A 23,423-nucleotide genomic window follows, 5' to 3' on the forward strand; every position below is an offset into this window, starting at 1 on the left:
ATGCCCAAACTTTTACATGCTGCTATAAGAGCTATGATCTGGGGCATAAATTTGGATATTTTGCCTCTTGCCTGCAGCAAATTGGTGATATTATACGTACGGTATGCCATTTACACTTTGCTGCAGATTTTTATGTTAAATCCACGTGATCCTGTGATCTTTCCATCTGAATTTGTACACAGAAAATCTACAATGTAAAATGAAAATGAAAAAAACCCTGCTGTTATTAAATAAGTAAAAAGCAAAAGTGCATTTAAATCATACAGAGTTCTTAGTAATACTGTATTTGATTTTTTCATTTTCTCTTTTGTATGCTTTTTGGCCATGTGAACATGCATGTATATGCTGCATGTGTACCAACTCAAACCAAGCTCAATTTTTGTGTTTTTTCTTTGTATTTTTGCATTCTGTGCAACCTGGGGTGTGGCCTCCCTCTCCTGAGCTGGAAATTGTATTTACAAGGCTTCCCCTGACCGGTGTCCAGTGGTTGGGACCCGGTCCTTGCCTGCCCTTATTCACACAGACGTCAACTTTGACACATGATAAGGTTTTTAATATTAGACAGTGTAGGACCGCCCCGACCACAGAGTCACCTTGTCGATGGTGGGACGACTTTTATGCTATGTTTGATCAAATACAGTATTACTAAGAACTCTGTATGATTTAAATGCACTTTTGCTTTTTACTTATTTAATTACAGCAGGGTTTTTTCATTTTGTCTTTTCTAGGTTTTGTATGCTTTTTGGCCATGTGAACATACATTTATATGCTGCATGTGTACCAACTCAAACCAAGCTCAATTTTTGTGTTTTTTCAATGTAATACAGTATCGGCTAAGTAGATGATATTTCATCAAATCTCATCTACATTCTGCAGATATTTTCAGTGCTTATTTTGTTCTGCAGTTTGGATTTGTAAATCCACAGCACACAGGTCAATTAATTCTGGATTTCACCCTTTTGCAATGGAAAGGCTGAAACCTGCACCAAATCCTCAAAAAATCCGCTGCAAATTTCAGTCATTTCAAGCTTGAATTTTGCTGAAATCTGCTGTAGTTGGGCTACAGGAAAAACCTCCCATACCTAAAGTGAGCCTTAGCTTATGGAGTATTTGATGCAGATTTTACATTCATATCTCTTACCTAAAATCCCAATCAATTCTGTATCTAAGATCTGAACATATTTTCCGCACTTACTGACAGATTTTGGTTGGATCTACTGGCAATCCCCAGATTCGGATCTGCATACAATACACGTCTCTATAATGAACTTTATTTTTTTCAATTTCTTTATAGATTATGAATTTTCCAATGGTTGCCGCTCTCCACCATGGAGACAGGTTCATGGGGAAATCTGCTATTTGATGGTTACACCACAGGACAGTCAGCCTTTCTGTGTGACGTACAGCACATCGGGCGCCTTTATAAACTCGGTAAGAACATTTTTTTTGGTTTTGACACTTGAATCTTGTTTTTTTTTAGTTTTGACTCACTCCACTGATACATTCTAATACATTCCTCAGGGTAAAATGAATGATAAGGATGAAATTAACTATGACCGGCAAAGTCAAGTTTATAAAGATCTCATGACATTACTGAAGGACAAGTCTCCAAAATTTGCAGAAAACATCACTAAGCAGGTACCCCGTACTCCTAATATCATGTTCCCTAATTATTAGGTATCTTTACGTTGAAATCGCCTGGACAGTTCTTATTCCTAAAGACATATCAATGGTTATAGAGGGAATTTATTTTTTCCTCTGCTCCAGTTTGAGTTTCAGGTATCAAAAAGTTGCAGAACTTTGCAAAAGTGGTATTTGCATGAGAACTTGGCATCCAATTCTTTTGCTGCATGGAGTTCTATGGTGCATTCTGTGTTTCTTCTTTTCTATCTGAACATGTAATGCCTATGGAAAACTATGCATGTGAATTGTTCCATTGACTATTATAGGGTCTAGGACCCAAATTCATCAAAACAATTTTTCCAGAATTCTGACTTAAATAATTTTGAAAAGTCGCAAAATTTGAGTGCATAAATTTTGTAGCTTTTGGCATTTTTCACACCAGTTTCTCTCAGGTCTGTAAAAAAGAGCAGGACAGGGGTGTCATCTAATTCATGACGAGCTGTGGTGTTCCTTACGCCAGAAATCTTATTCCGGTCAGAGATGCAGATTTTTTTTCGCAGTTTTTCGGCATCAGAATTTGCAGCAGAATCTGGGCCTGTTGCATGTAGATTTGACTGCAGATTTTGATGCACATCTGTCCAGATTTAAACCTTTTCTTTGCAAAAGGTAAATTCTACTCTAATTCTGCCCTAAGAATTGACTTGCTTGCAGAGTTAAAAAAATGCAACAGCAAACTATTTCCTTACAGATTCAACGGATTCAGCACAAAAAAAAGTTAAAACTCATCCATATTGCTGGTAATGTAACATGATGCGTGTTTACACGTGTAGAATCGCCACCCTATATGCATCTTGCAAGCCGAGCCTTAGGCCGGGGTCACACTAGAGAGAAATACGGACGAGTGAGAGGCTTAAAAACTACGCATTACACACGGACCAATGATTCTCTATGGAGCAGCTCCCAACAGGCGTATATTTCTCGGCCGTATTTTACCGGCTGAGACAATCGCAGCATGCTGTGATTGTCAGCGTATTACGGGCAAATACGCCAATGCAAGTCTATGGTCGCGAGAAAAATACGGATTACACACGGACCAGACGTGTGACTTGCGAGAAATACGCACCCAGTGTCCTTTAACAAAAGCCGGCAATTCATTTTGCGATACGGTAAACTCACACTGACAGGTTTAATAAAGAAACAAAAGAATAGATATATACATGTGGCGCCCCCAGGAGTATGGCCGCCACAGTGGCGTTGCCTTCCTCCAGGGAGGGTAATGCCAAGCTTGGAATCAGTGAAGGGTCTCTCTCGCAGTTAACCTATACATGCAACACAGTTCCACTCCAGGCCAGCAGGGGGGACTCTGAACCGGAATTGAAGGGAGGAGTGCTCTCTGAGGGCCAAGAGGAAGGAGTGGTCAGTAAGTGTGAGGAGGTCGACGTGTGGAGAGAAGCTGGAAGTTGAGCTGAGAAAAGAGAGCTCCCTCACAGCGAGAGCGCATTAACTGGAGCCTGGTCTCCACGGTTGTACGGATACTAATGGTCCTGCAACAGACACCAGAGGAGTAGGAGGCTGTAAATGCCCTACTCCCATCTAAGACTCGGAGGCACAACAGCACGGAGTGAGCCAAGAGAGGAATAGCGGCTACAGCTGTCTGCCATATGAGGAGTGCTAGTAGAAGAGAATTAGGAGGAACTTCAGTGTAACTCAGTACTAGGAGTACTTCACTCAAATAAGTGCTAAGAAGGAGACTGCACAGCCCATCTGCTGAGAGAGAATCCATGAGCTGCTTCCAGGCTAGCCTGCTCCAGTACCATCTGTAATCAGGACCCTGGACTGCATTTATCAAGTAAAGGTGTACAGAAATTGCACCCCGCTGTGTCTTTGTCTGCTTCCTACCCTTCCAGCACTGCTACATCCCTGTGCCAACCACATCTACACTGCCCTGGGACTACAGCTTCACCTGTGGGGAGCTTTTACATCTTTGCCGCACCATACCATCAGTCCCAGTGGATCTGCACGCAGCGTCGGCTTAACATCTCACTTGCCGAACACCACAGGTGGCGTCACGAACTATTCCATTAACTACATTCCACCATTTAACCTCCCCTGTTGATTGGGCGCCCAGGGCCACAAACCGGGTCACTGCTACTGTGACACATCCCGCTGACACCGGCCCGGTACCGAGTACCCCACGGCCCTGGGAGGGCGACCCAACTTGGCGTCACGAACAGGATTACGGAGCCCGGTATCCCCGGGTCCTGTGTGCCAGAGACTGTTGTGTGCTATAGACTGTGTGCGAAATTGGCGCCATCGCCGAGTGGGCACGCGGGACGAAAAAAGGGCAGGTCTTCGTGGGCGGATCCTGCCGCAGAGCACGAAGAAGTGAAGTGCCGCACGGGAAGAGGGGACAGCGCGCGAGAAGGGGAGGAGCTGAGGCCTACAGCCCGGAGCATCGGACCTGTGAAGCGGCCGTCGGTAAGCTCACACAACCCCCGTCCCTGGCTAACGTTAACTAGGGGGGAAAAGAATGTCTGTGCCAAGCAGCTATGCAGTGGCGGACGCCGCCGCCAACCCCTCAGCGCCGCAAGGAGTAGCGCCCGCCGCAGCGGTCCCCATAATGCCGCTGTCTATGCCCTACCTCCCAGGAGCGGCCTGGCTACCGCAATGCTCGGGTGAGTCACATACCCTGAGTGAATTTAAAGAGAGACTGTGCAGTTTGTTTAAGGTATACCCTCTGTCTGAAAGCCAGAAAGTGAACATCCTCATTGGACAGCTAACGGGTGCAGCACAGAGAGAGGTGAAAGCTTGGCAGGACACTGACAAAGAGACTGTTAAAAAGATTCTAGCCAAGCTGAGAAGCACATTTGACACTCGCACTGCAGCTGAAATCAAGATGCGATTCTTTGGATGTAAACAGAAAGCGCAGGTCAGTATAAGGGACTATGCTCTTAACCTGCAGGAGGCACTGCGAGCAGTTAAGCAAGTTGATCCTGACAGTGTGAAGGAGGAAGATAAACTGTTAAAGGAGCAGTTCATTGAAGGACTCCTATCCAGTACCCACAGGGGACAGTTGCGCATCATAACCCTGCAAAACCCTGATCTAGACTTTGCTGATTTTAAGGACAGGGCTATTCGGGTCCTGCAGGAATCATCTGACAGCCCTCCAGCGCCCCCTAGGCATCCAGTCCTTCCTGTGGCGATTGACGGCATCCCCATGAACGCTTTGCTGGACACTGGCTCCCAGGTGACCACTATGCCCTATATCCTCTACAAGCGGTATTGGGCTGACTCTGAACTCACCCCTGGCCCAACTGATGAACTGACAGTAGTTGCCAGTAATGGTCAGTCTTTACCACAAGTGGGATGTAAAGAAATTACTGTTAAAATGGGGAGGGTGGAGATAAAATCTCAAGGTCTGATAGTTGTGGATATTGATTGATGAGAATGTAATCCCATGATGACTCTTGGTACAAATGTAATTGAAAATTGTCTTTCCGAGGTTATTGTCTTGTTGCAATAGGTGGCTGAGATTGCTGGTTCCAGTGAACAACGAGTCCTGCAGAAGGAGATCAAGGCCCTGATGCAAAGACAACAGGTAGAACTCTGGCAGAGAAATTGGTAGTGTCAGAGTGAGTGATGCTTTCCCCATTGTAATACCCCCCAGATGTGAAATGTTGATTTGGTGTCGGGCAGCCATAGGCCTCAGAGGGATGGATTGCCAGGCATTGGTAGAACCAGTATATTCTGATAGCAGGTCCACTGTCCTGACAGCCAGAGGGGTGGTTGATGTACGTAAAGGGAGAGTACCTGTACGCCTTTTGAATTGTGGGGAGGAGGAGGCCACAATACCTCGGTACGCCACAGTTGCTAAGCTGCTCACTGTTAATAACAACTCTTTGCAGGCAGCAGATCCCTTGGTCTCATCCGATCAGGTGGAGGACAATGGCTCTGTGAAGCAGATGGAGGAGTGGTGCCAGCAACTGCAGGTGGGGACTGACTCTACACCTTCATACCAGAAAAATGGGGTTTACAGAGTGACACAAGAATATGAGCGGGTATTCAGTAAACACCCACTAGATTTTGGGTAGGCAAAAGGAGTTCAACATCATATCCCCACTGGAGATCATCCACCCATAAAAGAAAGGTACCGGCCTATACCCCCAACACAATATCAATGTGCAAAAGGGATGTTGAGAGAGATGAAGGAAGCTGGGGTTATCAGGGACAGTTGTGGCCCATGGGCAGCTCCAATAGTTTTTGTAAAGAAAAAGGATGGTACCATGAGAATGTGTGTTGATTACAGGAAAATTAACAGCATTACACATAAAGATGCCTACCCATTACCCAGAATTGAAGAGTCATTAGCTGCACATAAAACTGCTAACTACTTTTCCACCTTAGATCTCACTAGTGGGTATTGGCAGGTTCCCGTGGCAGAGGCAGACAAGGAGAAAACAGCATTTACCACTCCAATGGGTCTCTATGAGTTCAATTATATGCCATTTGGGCTCTGCATTGCCCCAGGAACATTTCAACGGCTGAGGAAGTGCTACCTGGGACACATGAACTTTGAGACAGTCCTGTTGTACCTTGATGATGTCATTGTTTTCTCCAAGACTTATGAAGATCATCTGGAGCACCTGGCTGAGGTGTTTGAAGCCTTGTCCAATTTTGGCCTAAAGGTGAAGCCTTCCAAATGCCACCTCCTGAAGCCCAAGGTACAGTACCTCGGTCATGTAGTAAGTGCAGAAGGTGTTGCTACATAGTTACATAGTTTTGAAGGCTGAAGGAAGACCTTATGTAAATCTAGTTCAGCCTATTTCTAGTGCAGCTGTTCTGCATTGTTGATCCTGGGGAAGGCAAAAAACCCACAGAGTAGCAGCCAATTCTCTACATAGGGAAAAAAGTTCCTTTCCCAAAGCTGGGTCAACCATCTACCTCTAATATTATGTTATTCGTAACCTTCTATACTATTACTCACAAGAAAAACATCCATTCCTTTCTTAAATTCATTCAGTGAGTTGGCCACCACCACTTCCTCAGGAAGAGAATTCCAGAGTCTCACTGCTCTTACCGTGAAGAACCCTCTTCTATGCTGGTGCAGAAATTGTCTTTTCTCCAAACGAAGAGAATGCCCCCTTGTTCTTGTCACAGTCCTTGGTACAAACAGTTCATTGGAGAGATCTCTGTATTGCCCTCTGATATACTTGTACATATATATTAGGTCTCCCCTAAGTCTTCTCTTTTCTAGAGTAAATAGACCTAATTTTGATAACCTTTCTGGGTACTGTAGTGAACCAACTCCATTTATCATTTTAGTAGCCCGCCTTTGAACCCTTTCAAGTTCAGTAATGTCTTTCTTGAGCACCGGCGTCCAAAATTGCACAATACTCCAAGTGTGGTCTGACGAGTAATTTGTACAGAGGGAGAATTATGTTTTCATCTCGTGTCCCCAGACCTCTTCTAATGCATCCCATGACCCTATTTGCTTTGGTGGCAGCTGCCTGACACTGGGCACTCCAATTTAGCTTCTTATTGACTAAGATGCCTAAGTCTTTTTCCATGTCTGATTTCCCCAGCAGTTTCCCATTTAGTAAGTAATTGTATCATCTGTTTATCCTTCCCATGTGCATAACCTTACACTTATCTGTGTTAAACCTCATTTGCCATTTTTCAGCCCAATTCTCCAATTTACTCAAATCTGTCTGTAGTTGCAAACTGTCCTCCTTTGTGTTAACTACCTTACATAGTTTTGTATCATCTGCAAGTACTGATATTTTACTGTGTAAGCCATCCACTAGATCATTAGTAAATAAATTAAAGAGTAGGAGGCCCAATACAGATCCCTGTGGCACCAGATCCTGACAAAGTCACAGTCATCCGGGACTTGCCGAAGCCCAGCAACCTCCATGAAGTACGCCAATTCCTCGGGTTGGTAGGCTACTACCGAAGGTTCATCAAAGGGTTCACTGAAATAGCCACTCCTATGCAAAATCTTCTGGTGGGGCAGTCCAAGAAAGCCAAACAGAAGAATTCCACATTTGAATGGACTGAGGAGTTGGAGAGGTCCTTCACCCAGCTGAAGATGGCTCTCACGGGAGATGAAGTTCTGGCCTACACAGATTATGACAAACCCTTTGTGTTTTATACTGATGCCAGCAACGTGGGACTTGGAGCAGTGTTATGAATGGGTCACCGAGGAGAAAAAAACAAAACAAGCTAAGTCACAGAAAACCAGAGGTTGGTAACTATCCAGATTGCAGATCCCTGATCTTACCACACAACTAGCAGTAGCCGTGAAGCGTGCCTACGATGTTCCTAGACACCTCGTCACAGCCAGAGGACTACATAAGCCTAAAGCAAGAAAAGGGAAAACTAACTGCCCCAGAGCAGACCCCAAAGGAATAGATAGCCCCCACACATGTATTGACGGTGAAACAAGTTGAAGGCATAAACATAGGCAGGAAAATAGGCTGAGCAAATGATGGGGCCAAAACTAACTAGACAGGAAAGGAAAGGAAAGACACTGTCTGCAACCTGCAAAAAACCCTACAAAAATCATGTCCAACACTTCTGATAGCAAAATTAACCCTGAAGTCACTAGACTTCTCCCACTATATCAGCACTCTGAAATATTCTGAGACAGAGCAAAAAGAGACCGAACTAGTAAGGCACAAAAAGCCAATTGGCAAAATACTGATAATTAAGAGTGGAAATTCAGCACAGCCCCACACAAAAAAACTGAATAGACCAACAAAATCAAGTGTGAACATTAGCAGAAAAACTTAGCTTTAGATGGCTGGAACAGAGCTGAAAACCAAGAGCTGACAAGCCAGAAGGAATCACCAGCAACTGAATAGGGCGTCGGCTGTCTTAAATCCAATCTGAGACTCCTGAGATCCAATCGTCATCCTCATTCTCAGGTGGCAGATCTCCACCGATCAAATCAGCCTCTCTACTTCCTGTTACCACCAGAGGGAGTCTGGAAGGAGAACTCACAACTGGTGAACCAGAGAATGAACTCGCAACAGAGCAGTACTGTCACAGGTACAGAATGGCAGAGAAAGAGTGATCTCCTACGCCAACAGGAAGCTTCGTCCCACTGAAAGGAACCCTGACAACTACAGTTCCTTCAAGCTGGAGTTCCTCGCCATAGTCTGGGCTGTGACTGAAAGATTCAAGCATTACCTAGCTTCAGCCAAGTTTACCATCTTCATGGACAACAACCCGTTGACTCACTTGGGCACTGCAAAACTAGGTCCACTGGAACAGCGATGGATGGCTCGGCTATCTAACTATGAGTTTACTATCAAGTACCGGGCGGGGCACAAGAATGCCAATGCTGATGCGCTGTCCAGGATGCCTAATCTGCCAGATGCAGGAGAAGACCCTGAGGCTCTTGAAGAAATAGAGTTACCTCCCTTCCACCGGCCACTTGCGGCTCAACGTGCCCAGGGAGTGAGAAACAGAAGGTCTGGCTTGAAAGAAGTCACCCTAAATCCGTTGCCCTATCATGACTGGGCAGAAACACAGGATAATGACCTAGCAGTCCGCCTGGTGAAGGAGCTACTGTCACAAGCTGACTCACGCCCAGAGTCGAATGCTCCTGAAGAAACCCAGCAGTTGTGGAAGGAGAGAGGCCGGCTGTTCATCTATGCAGGAAAGCTGTGTCAGAGGAGTATCAATGCCCGCACTCATGAGCTGGTTTGGCAGGTGATAGTCCCAAAAGAGAGAGGCATCAATGGTTCTGGAAGCATACCACAATGGAGCTGGACAGTTTGGATGGAAGAAGTTGGAAGCATTGCTCCGGGAGAGGTTCTACTGGGCTGGTATGAGGAAAGCCATTGAGAGGTGGTGCCGGGAGTGTGGACAATGTAACCTGCGCAGAAAGGATCGAAACAGCCAGAGAGCTCCTCTACAGCCAATCATCACCAAACAGCCACTTGAGTTGGTAGCCCTGGACCATGTGAAGCTGGTTCCAAGCCGGTCAGGCTACATCTATGCTCACCATTGTGGACCACTACTCAAGATTCCTGGTAGTTGTGCCTGTCAAAGATCAAACAGCCAGGACAGCAGCCAGAGCATTCCAACAGCACTTCTGTAGACCACATGGATATCCTGAGCAAGTGCTTACAGATCAAGGTCCCGCCTTTGAGGCAGAAATGTTCCAGGAATTCAGTAACTTGTATGGTTGTAAGAAGATCCGGACAACACCGTATCAACCACAGACCAATGGCATGTGTGAGAAGATGAACCAGGTAGTGATCGACCTGTTGAAAACCTTGCCTTTGGAGGAGAGGAATCTGTGGCCAGAAAAGTTGCCAGATCTGGTAGACCTCTACAACCACATTCCTGTGAATTCCACCAACTGCACTCCAGCATACCTAATGAGAGCAAGGCCTGGTAAACTGCCTATTGATTTGGACATGGGAGTCCTGACACCTGAAGTAACCTCACCAGATGCTGACTGCGATACAGAGAGACAGTAACAGTACAGAAGGGTACAAGAATGTGTGGAAAAGAGTTTAGCTCAGGCAAGACAAAAGCAAGAAAGGAACTACAATCAGCATGCACCTGCAGTTCCCTTGTCACCAGGAGAACAAGTTCTCAAGAGGAAAAGAAGATTGCATAAGCTGGATGACCAATGGAAAGCTGAACCCTACACCATTCTACCCTCAAATTTTGACAGTACCAAGGTGTGCCTTATTAGTAAAGATGGAGGAGAAACCTCAACAGCAATATCAAGAGATCATTTGAAATTATGCCCTGATCAGTTAAAAGAAAGAATGGAAGAACAAGATAATATCCAACCCACAGAAGAAGAAAAGGTCAGCACCATACTTGGAAAATTCCCTGCAAATTGGACTAAAGTAAATGATGCAATAGTGGTGCCAGTGTTGACATTTCCCCAATTGGTAGCACAGGAAGAAGTGACTCCTGAGAACTCTGAAAATCAAGGAGTTCAGGTAGCAGATGCCATACCAGCAGTGGAGCCAGAGAACCCTCGCCCTGCCAATGGTGAATTTGTTATACCCATGGTGAGTCTAAGAGTTCGCAGACAATCTAGTATCCCTGTGCCATGCAAAACCACCAGTAGTGTATCCAGTACATTACACACTACACCAGTATTACACAGGTCTACCTGTACTACACAAGGTATACCACCCATCAGATATCGTATGTAGCTAAAGTTAATGTAAATGTTGAAATTGTGTATATATGTAACTGTTTTCAAGTTTTGTGCCTACAGGTAATCTGTAAGAGTTGCCTTTGGAATTTGCCAGTTTTGTTTTATGGACATTGTACCACAGGACTTGTGTGGTCACCAACTTGTATATAGTTCACCATTTGCCGAGGAATGGACCATGGACATTGATGCTTGGACTTGTCATCATAGGACTGTTTTTGGAGCATGTGGTTTTTGTACATTTTTCAAAATCTTGTACAATTATATTTGTTATATGTTCATATGTTTTCATGTTTTGTTCAGCCCAGGAGTGCTGACTTGCACTAGGAGGGAATGTGGCGCTCCCAGGAGTATGGCCGCCACAGTGGCTTTGCCTTCCTCCAGGGAGGGTAATGCCAGGCTTGGAAGCAGTGAAGGGTCTCTCTCACAGTTAACCTATACATGCAGCACAGTTCCACTCCAGGCCAGCAGGGGGAACTCTGAACCGGAATTGAAGGGAGGAGTGCTCTCTGAGGGCCAAGAGGAAGGAGTGGTCAGTTAGTGTGAGGAGGTCCACGTGTGCAGACGTGTGGAGAGAAGCTGGAGGTTGAGCTGAGAAAAGAGAGCTCCCTCACAGCGAGAGCACATGAACTGGAGCCTGGTCTCCACGGTTGTACGGATACTAATGGTCCTGCAACAGACACCAGAGGAGTAGGAAGCTGTAAATGCCCTACTCCCATCTAAGACTCGGAGGCACAACAGCACGGAGTGAGCCAAGAGAGGAATAGCGGCTACAGCTGTCTGCCATACGAGGAGTGCTAGTAGAAGAGAATTAGGAGGAACTTCAGTGTAACTCAGTACTAGGAGTACTTCACTCAAATAAGCGCTAAGAAGGAGACTGCACAGCCCATCTGCTGAGAGAGAATCCCTGAGCTGCTTCCAGGCTAGCCTGCTCCAGTACCATCTGTAATCAGGACCCTGGACTGCATTTATCAAGTAAAGGTACAGAAATTGCACCCCACTGTGTCTTTATCGGCTTCCTACCCTTCCGGCACTGCTACATCCCCGTGCCAACCACATCTACACTGCCCTGGGACTACAGCTTCACCTGTGGGGAGCTTTTACATCTTTGCCGCACCATACCATCAGTCCCAGTGGATCTGCACACAGCGTCGGCTTAACATCTCACTTGCCGAACACCACAGGTGGTGTCACAAACTATTCCATTAACTACATTCCACCATTTAACTTCCCCTGTTGATTGGGCACCCAGGGGCACGAACCGGGTCACTGCTACTGTGACACATCCCGCTGACACAGGCCCGGTACCGAGTACCCCACAGCACTGGGAGGGCGACCCAACTTGTACATAGAATACACATATATATATATACATATATATTTACATTTCATAGTGTTCTACATAGCAGAATAGCTGCTAAATCGATTGCCAGCATCTGTAAAATCAATACAAAACCCGACATGAAATGACAATGTCCCTGACTAATAATTAGATTAGGGTTTGCGTGTAAAATTTGGTATATCTAGGTGTTAAATTAAGGGGTTAATTCGTTGTAAAAAATGCGTGGGCTCCCGCTGCAAAATCGCAACCAGAGAGGTAAAGCCAGTGAGTGAGGGCAGATATTGATAGCCTTGAGAGAGACCATTGTTTTTGGACCCCCCCGGCTACAAAAATCTGCCCCTAGACACCCCAGAAAAGGCGCAGCCTCACTGACGTTGCTGGCTGACCTGAGGTGAAAAAAATGCAGAAACTTTCCCACGCTCATTAGTTCATCTCTGGGCAGCCGGGGAGGCTGTGCAGAGATGAAATAATTCATTCTGGCAGTGGTTTACAGAGGGGCTGGTCGCATTAGCACCGGTCCCTTTGTAAGCTAGTTAACCCCTTCTGATGGATTGCAGCGAGGGATGTGACTGAGCAGTGGAGAGGTAAAGATATTTTGGCTTTTTTTATTTTATTTCTGTTACAGGTCAATGGTTTACTTTTGGATTAACAGAGCAATAAATCTTGTCAAAACTTGGTGTCTTTATTTCATTAAAATAATTTTTCATTAATGTCTGTGTGTTTTTTAACTGTTTAATAGTCTAGGGTTAATAATGGATAAGTGTCTAATTGACACCTCTCCATTATTAATCGGCTTAATGTCACCTTCCAATAGCAAGGTGACATTAACCCCTTCTTATTAACCCATTAGCCACTGCTACAGGGCAATGGGAATAGAGAAGATAAGTGCGAGAAAAAGCGCATCTTATAGATGTGCCTTTTCTGGGGTGTCTGGGGGCAGATTTTTGTAACCGGGGGGGGGAAGCAATAGTCCCTATCAATGCTATTAAAATCTGCCCTCACTCACCTGCTTTACCTCTCTGGTTGCAATTTTACCGTGGGAGCCCACGCATTTTTTACAACGAATTAACCCCTTAATTTAACACCTAGATGTACCAAATTTTGCACCCAAACCCTAATCTAACTATTAGTCAGGGACATAAAAAAATAATGAAATGAAATGGTTTACTGTATGTAAGCTATGTCATTTCATGTCCGGTTTTGTATTGATGTATTGATTTCACTGAAGCCGGCAATTGACTTAATGGCTATTCTGCTATGTAGAACTCTATGAAATATAAATAAATATATATATATGTATATATGTGTCTCTATGACGTGTGTGTGTGTATATATATATATATATATACACATATATATATATATGCATTTTATGTGTCTATATCTATTCTTTCGTTTGGGTTTTAACCTGTCATTGGGGTCCATTATATGTCCATTTTGCAAGCCTGCAAGAAAATCTCGGCATACGGATGCCATACGGATTACATACAGATGCTTACATGCGCAAAATGCGCAGCCACACCTTGACAACGAATGACATACGGATCACTATTCAGGTTACATTTCTGTGTATTACGACCGTACAATACGGTCCGTATTTTTATACGTTAAGTGTGACTCCAGCCAATTTGTGTACAAAAAACTTGCAGCACAATTCAGTATTAGTTATGTAGATAAAATTCCAATAAACTTTATTTTAACGTAGCTGAAAATTTCTGACACTGACATGAAGTGCAGATTTTAATATCTACCGGCCAATTCTTTGTGCCGTATTGAGCACGGATGTTACTCTTTGCAATGGAAGTGTTGAAATCTACAGCAAACTCTCAACAAAATAAGCAGCAAAATCCACATGCACTATGTGGTGCTATGGAGCTAATTGCTGTTTCTCTTGGGTGCCAGGAATGGGATTTGTGGCGATTAGGTGCCCACAATATAACTTTTAGCCTTTCAGGATTCATGGTAGGAATCCAGTTGTACTGACCTGGTATTGACTAGTGATGAGCAAGCGAGTGAGTATACTCGTTGCTTGGGTTTTCCCGAGCATGCTCGGGTGTCTTCTCAGTATTTTGGCGTGCTCGGAGATTTAGTTTTTATCGACGCAGCTGCATGATTTGCGGCTGCTAGACAGACTGAATACATATGGGGATTCCCTAACAAACAGGCAACCCCCACCAGTATTCAGGCTGTCTAGCAGCCGCAAATTATGCACCTACAGCGACAGAAACTAAATCTCTGAGCACGCCAAAATACTCAGAGGACACCCGAGCATGCTCGGGAATTCCCGAGCAACGAGTATACTCACTCATCACTAGTAGGTACCCATAATTTAAACAATATGCTAAAGCTAGGATGTGAAAGCAGGGGTAACATGGCAACTTTGGCCACAACTCGGATCATGCAGCCAAAGATCGCTATGTGCGGCTTGTAACGGCGGCGGTCGTGCCCGCTGCCGTTCCCCCAGCACCGAGTCCCCCCCGCGGCTGCTACTTACCCAGTCCGTCGCGTGCTGCCGCCTCCTCCTCTCTTCAGCTCACGCGCGCCTCCCCTCTCCTCCTGCTCACGCGCGCCTCACCTCCCTGGTCTCCCGACGGCTGCTGGCCCGCACATGCGCACTAGGTCGCGGGCGCGCGGCCGTCGGGTTTAACCCTGCGGTGGGCGGCGACCGATTAGCGGTCAGCCAATCGCCCGCCAGCAGGGGATATATCAGGCGTCTCCCATAAGGGGAGGACGCCTGATTATTGTGTGCCTACCTGCTCTAATTTGGCCGCCTATAGCTTGCCTATAGGTCTTCCTTGTCTCGTGCACTTCCTAGTCTCAGTCTTGCCGTCCCTGCCACTGTCGTTTTCCTGTCTCCCTGCCCGTCCTCTGTCTTGTCTGTCCGGGTGCCTCTGCCTACATTCCCCGGTATCCTGTCTCTGTTCCGTCCTCCCGTGTCTGCTCAGTTCCCTGTCCTGTACTCCTGCCACTGTCGGTCTGTCGTCCGTGCCTTCTCCTCTCTCCTCCTGCACGGAGTTCCGTCCCTTTGTCAACCTCTGAAGCCTGTAGTCATTCCAGTCCTTCGAGCCGCCCCTCTTGGTTCCAGCTGTCGCGGTGTCTGATCCCCCGCGGGCCTGCCCCTAACGGTCCCTGTATAGGGGTCGGCTTCACCTGGTGCGCTCGTCCCGGGGGCCTCAGTTCCGCGACCCAGAGGGTCCACTCTCGGACGCAGTCCATACCCCTGAAGCGTCACACGGCTTTTACATCGCAGCTCAATACAGATGAATGGCGACACACTGACTTTGAACAGACTACGCAGCCAAAGATAGCTATGTGCCGCTGCTACATTGCAACATAATGGGGTCTCATTGTGACCTCTTTGGTACCACAATCGCAACAAGAAGGTGCAAAAAATCTTTTTTACAACTTGCTTGTTGTGCCGCCGCGTGGTACCATAGGGATCGCAGTGAGACCCCATTATGTTGCCATGTAGCAGCAGCACATAACGATCTTTGACTGCGCAGTCTGTCCAAAGTCGCCATGTCGCCCCAGCCTATGAAAACTATATCGGAAACATAGGTAATTCCATTTGGAGCATGATTTTCTCTGTGCACACTATATAAAGCAGTTACTTTGTGCTTTTACCCTGTCTATCACTATCTTTTCCCATTATACTGATTTACTTTGTTCAGAACGAGCACATGATTCATACACTTGTATTGTCTATTCATAGGATTTTAAATATTTTGAAGACACACCAGTGGCTCAAACCATCCAACATGTGGATGTAGTTGAAACGGAGGAACCAAGCCAAAACCATTGGTCTAATGAGTATCCAGAAAAGAAAGCACAGGAGAAGACAAGGAATCCACTTGTAAAAAGCAAGACTAACAAGGCCAAATTAGAGCCGTCTCTGAAATGGAAGAACCTAACCCTTTATGATCACCAGGAGTATGTAGTCTTTTCAGTCCTAATACCTTGCAATTCCTGTCGTATATGGACGTTTTAAATTAGCCAGATACACACACAAAGGGCCAAATTATTTTAGTTAGCAGCAGTGATTTTTGGAGGTGGAAAAAATTCTCTGAAAACCTCAGGAAATTTGGAGATTGCGTGCCTTCGTACGTACTAGTTGTAGAAGATGACAGACATAAAACGTTATTAAATTCTGTCCTGATTTACGTGGACGTCATAATTCACTAATTTAATAAAGATGAGACATTAGGAAGGGCTGGAGTTTAGCATAACATGCTGCTGTAGTTAGATGTTTCATTGCCGGATAATTGTGCATATTTTAGGTTACTTCTGTGCAGCCACCTTTATATGTGTGGATGGTAAGAGAATTGCCTTGCAAATGATATGCCATGTGGAAATGATTTCTGTAATCACAAGACCTGTAGATTTACTGTAGTGAATACGACTGGTTTAACACGTCCAACATTCATGATCTGGGTGCAGGCTGGAATGCCCGCACTGAGTCTACTGACAAAAACTTAACAGCCCTGCATATACTTGAGTCAGGGGACCGCAGCTGGACCAATTCAGACATCATGGCGTCATGCGTCTGGGTTCAAACCCACGAGCCTGTGCTTTGTGGCTGGCTTCACTGTCCGATGAGCCACACCAGATACACCTTTTCTCCGGATGTTTAGTTTCTGTTATCCTTGCTTCAGTCTATTTAGGGTAGCAGGTGTTTTCATTTAATCATTTTTCTGCCCTATCACCTTTCGAGTGCGGCAGAGTTGTGATAGTCTCATTTGTATGTCCAGCCATACTGCAATAGTTGATAGCCAGTCAGTGAAAGACCAGCTAGGGTTTATATTTCTGTTGTTTATGTTCTTTACCCTGCACCTATATTCTGTTTTTTAGGAAGAACAGTACATACTTCAAGTTTTATTTTGTGGTTTGTTTTACTCTCTCTGGGATCGCTTTCTATTTCAGCACACTTTCCCTTCTGTTGGTAATTTGCACTCTGCTCTGCCCTCCGGTATTTTAGGAGTAACGTGATGTGCTCAACGTGATGCGCTACTTTTCAGACAGTTTAGGTCCGAGTTGCCATTGTCTGTTCTGTGGTCAGGGCTATCTCAGCTCACGCAGGAACCATTAAGGACCAACAATCTCTAGTTGGTACAGGAACTGCCAGGGTCATTTGCAGTTTTTAATGTGTTACCTATTTTCCTGAGTGAGTTGCTACACTATCATAACACTTGGTCTGGCATGGGATCGTGATTGTTGGACGTGTGAAACCAGCCTAATTTGTGGTTGTGCTTTCATGAGTGTTATTGGTCTTTATGTACAAATCTATATTACTACTCTATCAGATCTCCTTGTTATTTGCAGCTGCTGTAGGGCTATAGAAAAAAATAGAGCCTTACTGTACCTCCGTACGGCTTCGAGTTATTGTAGACATTTATGGAAGTTTTTGCTCCTTGATTTGTCTATAATGAAGCATAACAAAAATGTGACATCCTCCATTGTCGTCACTTCCCAGACAGATGATTCCATAACTCATCACATAGGATGCAGAGAGTCTGTGAACAGGCAAATGTTGCTGTGAATTTCGCCAAAGATGTTACTCGTTCGTATGCAAAAATGTGAAATCTACAAAAGAAATTGACATGCTGCAGAATTAAAAATACCAAAACGCAGATCAGTTCTGCAGCGTGTGGAGGAGATTTGTTCAAATTTCATCCACATGGGCAATAATAGAAACCGCTTCAGATTTTCCAGGCACAAATCCTCAGAATTTCTGTTGTGTGCATTCACTTTACCGACCCCTCTTTCCCTTTCCCAGCTTTTGGTCTCGTGCATGCCACTGTATTTTTCGTCCAAGTGCTATCCGTTAGAAAACGGATTGCACTCGGACCAATGTTATTCAATGGGGCAGTGCAGATGAGTGATTTTATTCCACTGAATGAATCTGCATGTGGGTTATATCTCAGTATGCACGATGTGCCATGGGATGCCATACGTTATCTGATTTTTACGCATACATTGCAATTCTGTAACATAGGAAACTGTAAAACAAATTGCATATGGATGCCTGCACACTTTTCTGGATGCAACTCTGAACCATTTTTTATAGTCATTTGAACCTGGGCTTTGAGTGAGTCAATACTTAAAGAGGTTGTCCACTACTTTTTCATTGATGGTCTTCAATGTCTGATCAGTCAGGGTCTGACACCCGGCGCCCCCACCAATCAACTGTTATCAGTGCCGGTAGCTGCCGCCAGCTGAAAGTACTCGCTTGCAGAGCTGCTCCATCTTCTGATAGTGGCCGTCACAGGGTACTAAACATCTTCTATTGATTTGAATAAGAGCTGGACGTGCACTACCCTGCCATAGCCACAACCAGAAGATGGCCAGCTCGGCAATTGAGTAATGCCAGCCAGCGGCCGACGACAACTGTGACAGCTGATCTGCGGGGGTGACGGGTGTTGGACCCTGACTGATCAGACATTGATGATCTATCCTGAGGACACATGAATGGCACGCTGATGACACATGGATGGCACGCTTCTGACACACTGATCACACACAGATGGCACATTGATGACACGGTTACGTTTTTTATTACGCATCTGTTTTATACGGACGTGTGAAGGAGGCACTTTCACACAACCTGATATTTCCGGTACTGGAAAAAACAGTACGGGTGATATCCGTGTCCATGTGTTTAATACGTGTGGCATACGTGTTGCAACCGTGTGCCACATCAGTATCACACATACCGGCGCCTGGGAACCAGCGGTACTGTTCGCGCTGTTCCCAGATGCCGGGTGCTGAAGAAAGCTCACATCATTGTCGCCTGCTTGTGCTGTGATCAGCACCTGCAGGGGACAATGTAGAGAACTGTATTCAACTGTTAACAGCAAGAGCAGGCAGCGACTGATGGGAGTATTCATCTGCCGCAGTCTGCACTATAAATAAATAGATAATAATAAAAAATTACATGTTGTTCTCCTGTATTTTTGAGAATCAGCCAGGCAAAACTGACAGCCTCGTGCGGCAACCCTCAGCTGTCAGATTTAGCAAGACTGGTTGTCAAGAATAGTAGGGTCCCCTTGCTGTATTTTTAATTATTTAAACAAATAATTTTAAAAACTGGTTATAAAATGCCTATCCAATATTAATCCTATATTGTAAATAAACACACAGCAAGTATAAAATCCATTATTTGAAATAAAAACAAAATAGATTTTACGGTGTGTGCACACGTTGTGGATTTTTATGCAGAAAAAAATTCTGCATCGCTTGGCAGAAACCACAGGGTAAAACGCATGCAGTTTTCCCTGTGGATTCCTATACTTTGTCCAGTGGAATTTGTAGATTCTAGTAGAGGGAGATTTTATGTCCCGGAAGGCACACTGCAGCAGCGAATTTAGTTTTCCATAGGTTTACATGGTACTGTAAACTGCATGGAAACTGCTCCGGATCCGCAACACCAAAACTGCAGCGGATCCGCAGGAAAATCCACAATGTGTGCACACACCAAACACAGTTATACTCACCTGACGCCCATTCCACTGAGGCACTCATCTCCGGTAATAAAACAAAAATAAAAAACAACCATATCCCTCACCTGTCCGTCTTTCTGTCCCACACCGTAATCCATGTCTGGGATAAATAGTTTCCAACCTGGACAGAGCCAAGATGCAACCGTCCAGGCTAAGAACCACTGAGGAATGAGCTGCTGCAAACGCAGCATCAGTGACCAGCGGTGACATCATCGAGGTTACTGTGAGTCACTGAGGCTGTGTTCCTAGCCGGACCTCTGAACTGCGGTGACCTCAGCACCGTGAGAAAAAGTCAGTGTGTTCACCACAGTTAAAGCTCAGTGACTCCACCGTAGTTCAGCTCACTGAGTTCACGACAGGTCACCATGAGAAATTTCGGAACGACGGACAGGTGAGGGATATGGTTGTTTTTATATTTGTTTTATTACAAGAGATCATGGCTTCAATGGAATGGGCATTATATAAGTATAACTGTGGTTTTTATTTTTAAATAAAAAAGCAAAATTGTCTTTTTATTTCAAATAAAAGACTTTATTCTGGCTGTGTGTTTATTTACCATATAACTATAGGATTAGTAATGGATAGGTATCTTATAGATGCTTCTACATTACTAATCCGTGGGTTTGATGTCACTGGACAATACAAAGGTGACATCAACCTCACAAGTATGAACCCCACTTACTACTGCCACAGGGTGAGTGGGTATAGCCAGGCAAGGAGCCAGAATTGGTGCATCTAATAGATGCACCTTTTGTGGGCAGCTGCGGGTTGCTATTTTTAGGCTGGGGGGGCAATATCTATGACCCCTTACCAGCCTGAGAACACCAGCCCCCAGCCGTCTGCTTTAGTTTGGTTGGTCATCAACAATGGGGGGGGGGCCCTACACCATTTTTTTTTTTAATTTAATTAAATAATTAAAAAATATGGTATGGGGACCCCTCTATTCTTGATATCCAGCCATGATAAAGCTGAAAGCTGAGGGTTGCAGCCCGCAGCTGTCAGTTTTGCCTGGCTGGTTATCAGAAATACAGGGGAACCCAACGTAATTTTAAGTGTATTTATTATATCGCTGTTAACAGGTGAATACAATTCTCTACCTTGTCCCCTGCTAGAGCTGATCTCAGGCAGAGTAGGGGAGAATGATAAGAGCGGTCTTTAGCACCCGGTGCCAGGGAACAGCGCAAACAATGTCGCTGGTTCCCAGGTGCCATTACGTGTCACACTGACGACACACGGATGTCATCTGTGTCATCAGTGCGCACGTGTTCGGAACGTTTTGCAGCACGTGCTGCTGTTAAAAAATGAACATGTCAGCGCGTTTTGCCCACGGAGACACATGGTCTGTGGAAACACACTGACGTGCGCAGACCCATTCACTTGAATGCGTCTACGTGTGTCAGTGTCTCCGGTACATGTGAAAACTGTCGCCACACGTACTGGAAACACTGACGTGTTATTGAGCCCTAGAGCTGTGTTCACACCTATTTCTTACACTGCACTCTGCCTATAAACCGAAATAACTTTCAATGTTTGATCCAAACATAACTCCTTTGAATTTTTCAGCCATTGACTGCTATTGCTATAAGACGAATGCCGAGCGGTAAATACTTTTTTGCAGGATTCCCTGTATCGAACCCAGAAGTCAGCAACGGTCTGAGAAAAAAGTAATCTGACGTGTACCCCAATACTTAGACATGGGCCTGAACGGCTCCCGCTACGCATCAAAGGGAAGCATAATCCGGTCACACCAGCTGCACGTTTATAGATTTCGATAATAGAGACTCAGCTTTAGCATTTCAAAGCCGGTGACCTCCTGCACAGATTCTTTCCACTTTCTGCCATAGAATCTGTTTTTTTTTTACTCTGCTAATAGGCCAATTACATCGAATAATTTGTTTCCCAGCCACGTAGCCCTGAACCCTGTGTGCAGCTATAATATCTGTGACATCTGTGAGCCCAGGAGTGGCTCTGTGCCCTCACCAACTTCATTTTTTTTAACCTGAAAAGTTTTATATATTCTCCCTTTAAAATGTCTAAGGCAAAGAAAAAGCTGGAATAACACATTAGATACAATATGCCGCGAGGGGCAGATCTGTTATTTTCATTGTGCCCTCGTACCCTGAAAGTACAATATGTATCTGCAGACGTTTCATTATAATGAACCCGTTGTTTGTGTGTTTTGTCTACAATTGACCCCCTCCAATGCAAAATTGTCCTATAAAGCATTTACAACCCAACTTGCAATAAAACACTGCAAGTTACAAATCTAGTAACTGCACATGGGAAAGGAAAATGAAGACATTAAGATTTCATTGAAAATGAGAATAACTTTTTTTATTTATAGTCTTTTGCCAGCTTCTGAACAGTTCATTTATTTTTCCAGAGCCACAATTACAAGCAAGGACGGGAGGTCTGCAGACAAGAAGGATGCGTCCAAAGAGCAGAAAACTGTAAAGCCAGTAAGCTCTGAAAGTAAAAAAAGGTCCTTCATTGTCATCCCTGGGTTCAGGAGGCAATCTGCCTTAAAAAGGTAGGAATTCTTATGATTCATTTCTTATCACCCATAGAAAACTACCATGGGTATATATCTGCCAAAAGGTAATGTGCAAATAAACCAGATTTACCTTAATGGCAGATCGCTTTGCCTACTTCTCCACCTATAGGGTTGTCCAATGGATAAAGGTTATTTTCTATAGGTTCAGGCTGGTAAGAAAAAACACAGTCAATGATCGCACACAGCTCACAGTCTGTTTCTTACTCAGGCCCTGCTGGTGTTTACTTTCTGGTCCCATCTCGACACAGCAGAAATGGGGGGAAAATGCCACTGACAACTGGGTACGTGATAATCCCTGGCAGTCCACAGGGATTGATTACAGCAGTGGCACACATCTCTTGTGTTGGTGATTAATGAGGGTCTCAGGGTTTTTACCCCTACCACTGTAATAGTAGAATTGGAGCAAGTTTAGAGAAGAGCTACCAGGATGATGAGCGGACTACAAACTATGTCCTACAAGGAAAGGTTAAAGGATGTGGGAATGTTTAGCTTGCAACAAAGAAGGCTAAGAGGAGACTTAATAGCTGTCTACAAATATCTGAAGGGCTGTCACAGTGTAGAGGGATCATCCTTAGTCTCATTTGCACATGACACATGAGAAGCAATGGAATTAAGTTGAAAGAGACAAGATACAGAGTAGATATTAGAGAAAACTTTTTGACAGTGAGGGTGATCAATGAGTAGAACAGGCTGCCACGAGAGGTGGTGAGTTCTCCTTCAATGGAAGTCGTCAAACAGGCTAGACAGACATCTGTCCAAGATGATTTAGTGAGTCCTGCATTGAGCAGGGGGTTGGACACTGACCTTGGAGGTCCCTTCCAACTCTAACATTCTATGATTCAAGTTATTAATAGAGATAAGCAAATGTGCTTGGATAAGATGTCATCCGAGCACACTCTGGTGTTAACCAGACAACCCCTGCATGTGTTGCGACTGTCGAACAGCCGCGAGACATGCCACTGGCGAACAGCCACAAGACATGCAGCCAACGAACAGCTGCAAGACATGCAGCCACGGGGACTAGAACATATTTTTCGAGCACGCCAAAGACACTCTGTTAGCACCGGAGCATGCTCGGATAACACATTATCCGAGCACGTTCACTCATCACTAGTTATTACCAATTCTGTAGGTATCCCATATAATTTATTTTCACTTCAATACCCCTTTAAAGGGAATCTGTCAGTAGAATCAACCCTGGTAAACCGTTTATATGGG

At 44.9% G+C, this 23,423-nt stretch overlaps 1 protein-coding gene across 2 annotated transcripts in view; it reads left to right on the forward strand.

The window, feature by feature from the left end:
• Positions 1–23,423, forward strand: part of ODAD2 (outer dynein arm docking complex subunit 2) — a 228,821-nt gene that overhangs the window by 26,416 nt on the left and 178,982 nt on the right. For both annotated transcript variants that reach the window (XM_073581730.1, XM_073581731.1), the window contains 4 exons: positions 1,295–1,431; positions 1,522–1,638; positions 15,868–16,085; positions 22,035–22,181. In XM_073581730.1, coding sequence (XP_073437831.1) covers positions 1,295–1,431; positions 1,522–1,638; positions 15,868–16,085; positions 22,035–22,181 — 619 coding nt within the window. The remainder of the gene's footprint in view (positions 1–1,294; positions 1,432–1,521; positions 1,639–15,867; positions 16,086–22,034; positions 22,182–23,423) is intronic.

Source organism: Dendrobates tinctorius, unplaced genomic scaffold (assembly GCF_039654945.1).
Source record: "Dendrobates tinctorius isolate UK_male_01 unplaced genomic scaffold, ASM3965494v1 ptg000070l, whole genome shotgun sequence".
In the NCBI taxonomy this organism is placed as follows: domain Eukaryota; kingdom Metazoa; phylum Chordata; class Amphibia; order Anura; family Dendrobatidae; genus Dendrobates; species Dendrobates tinctorius.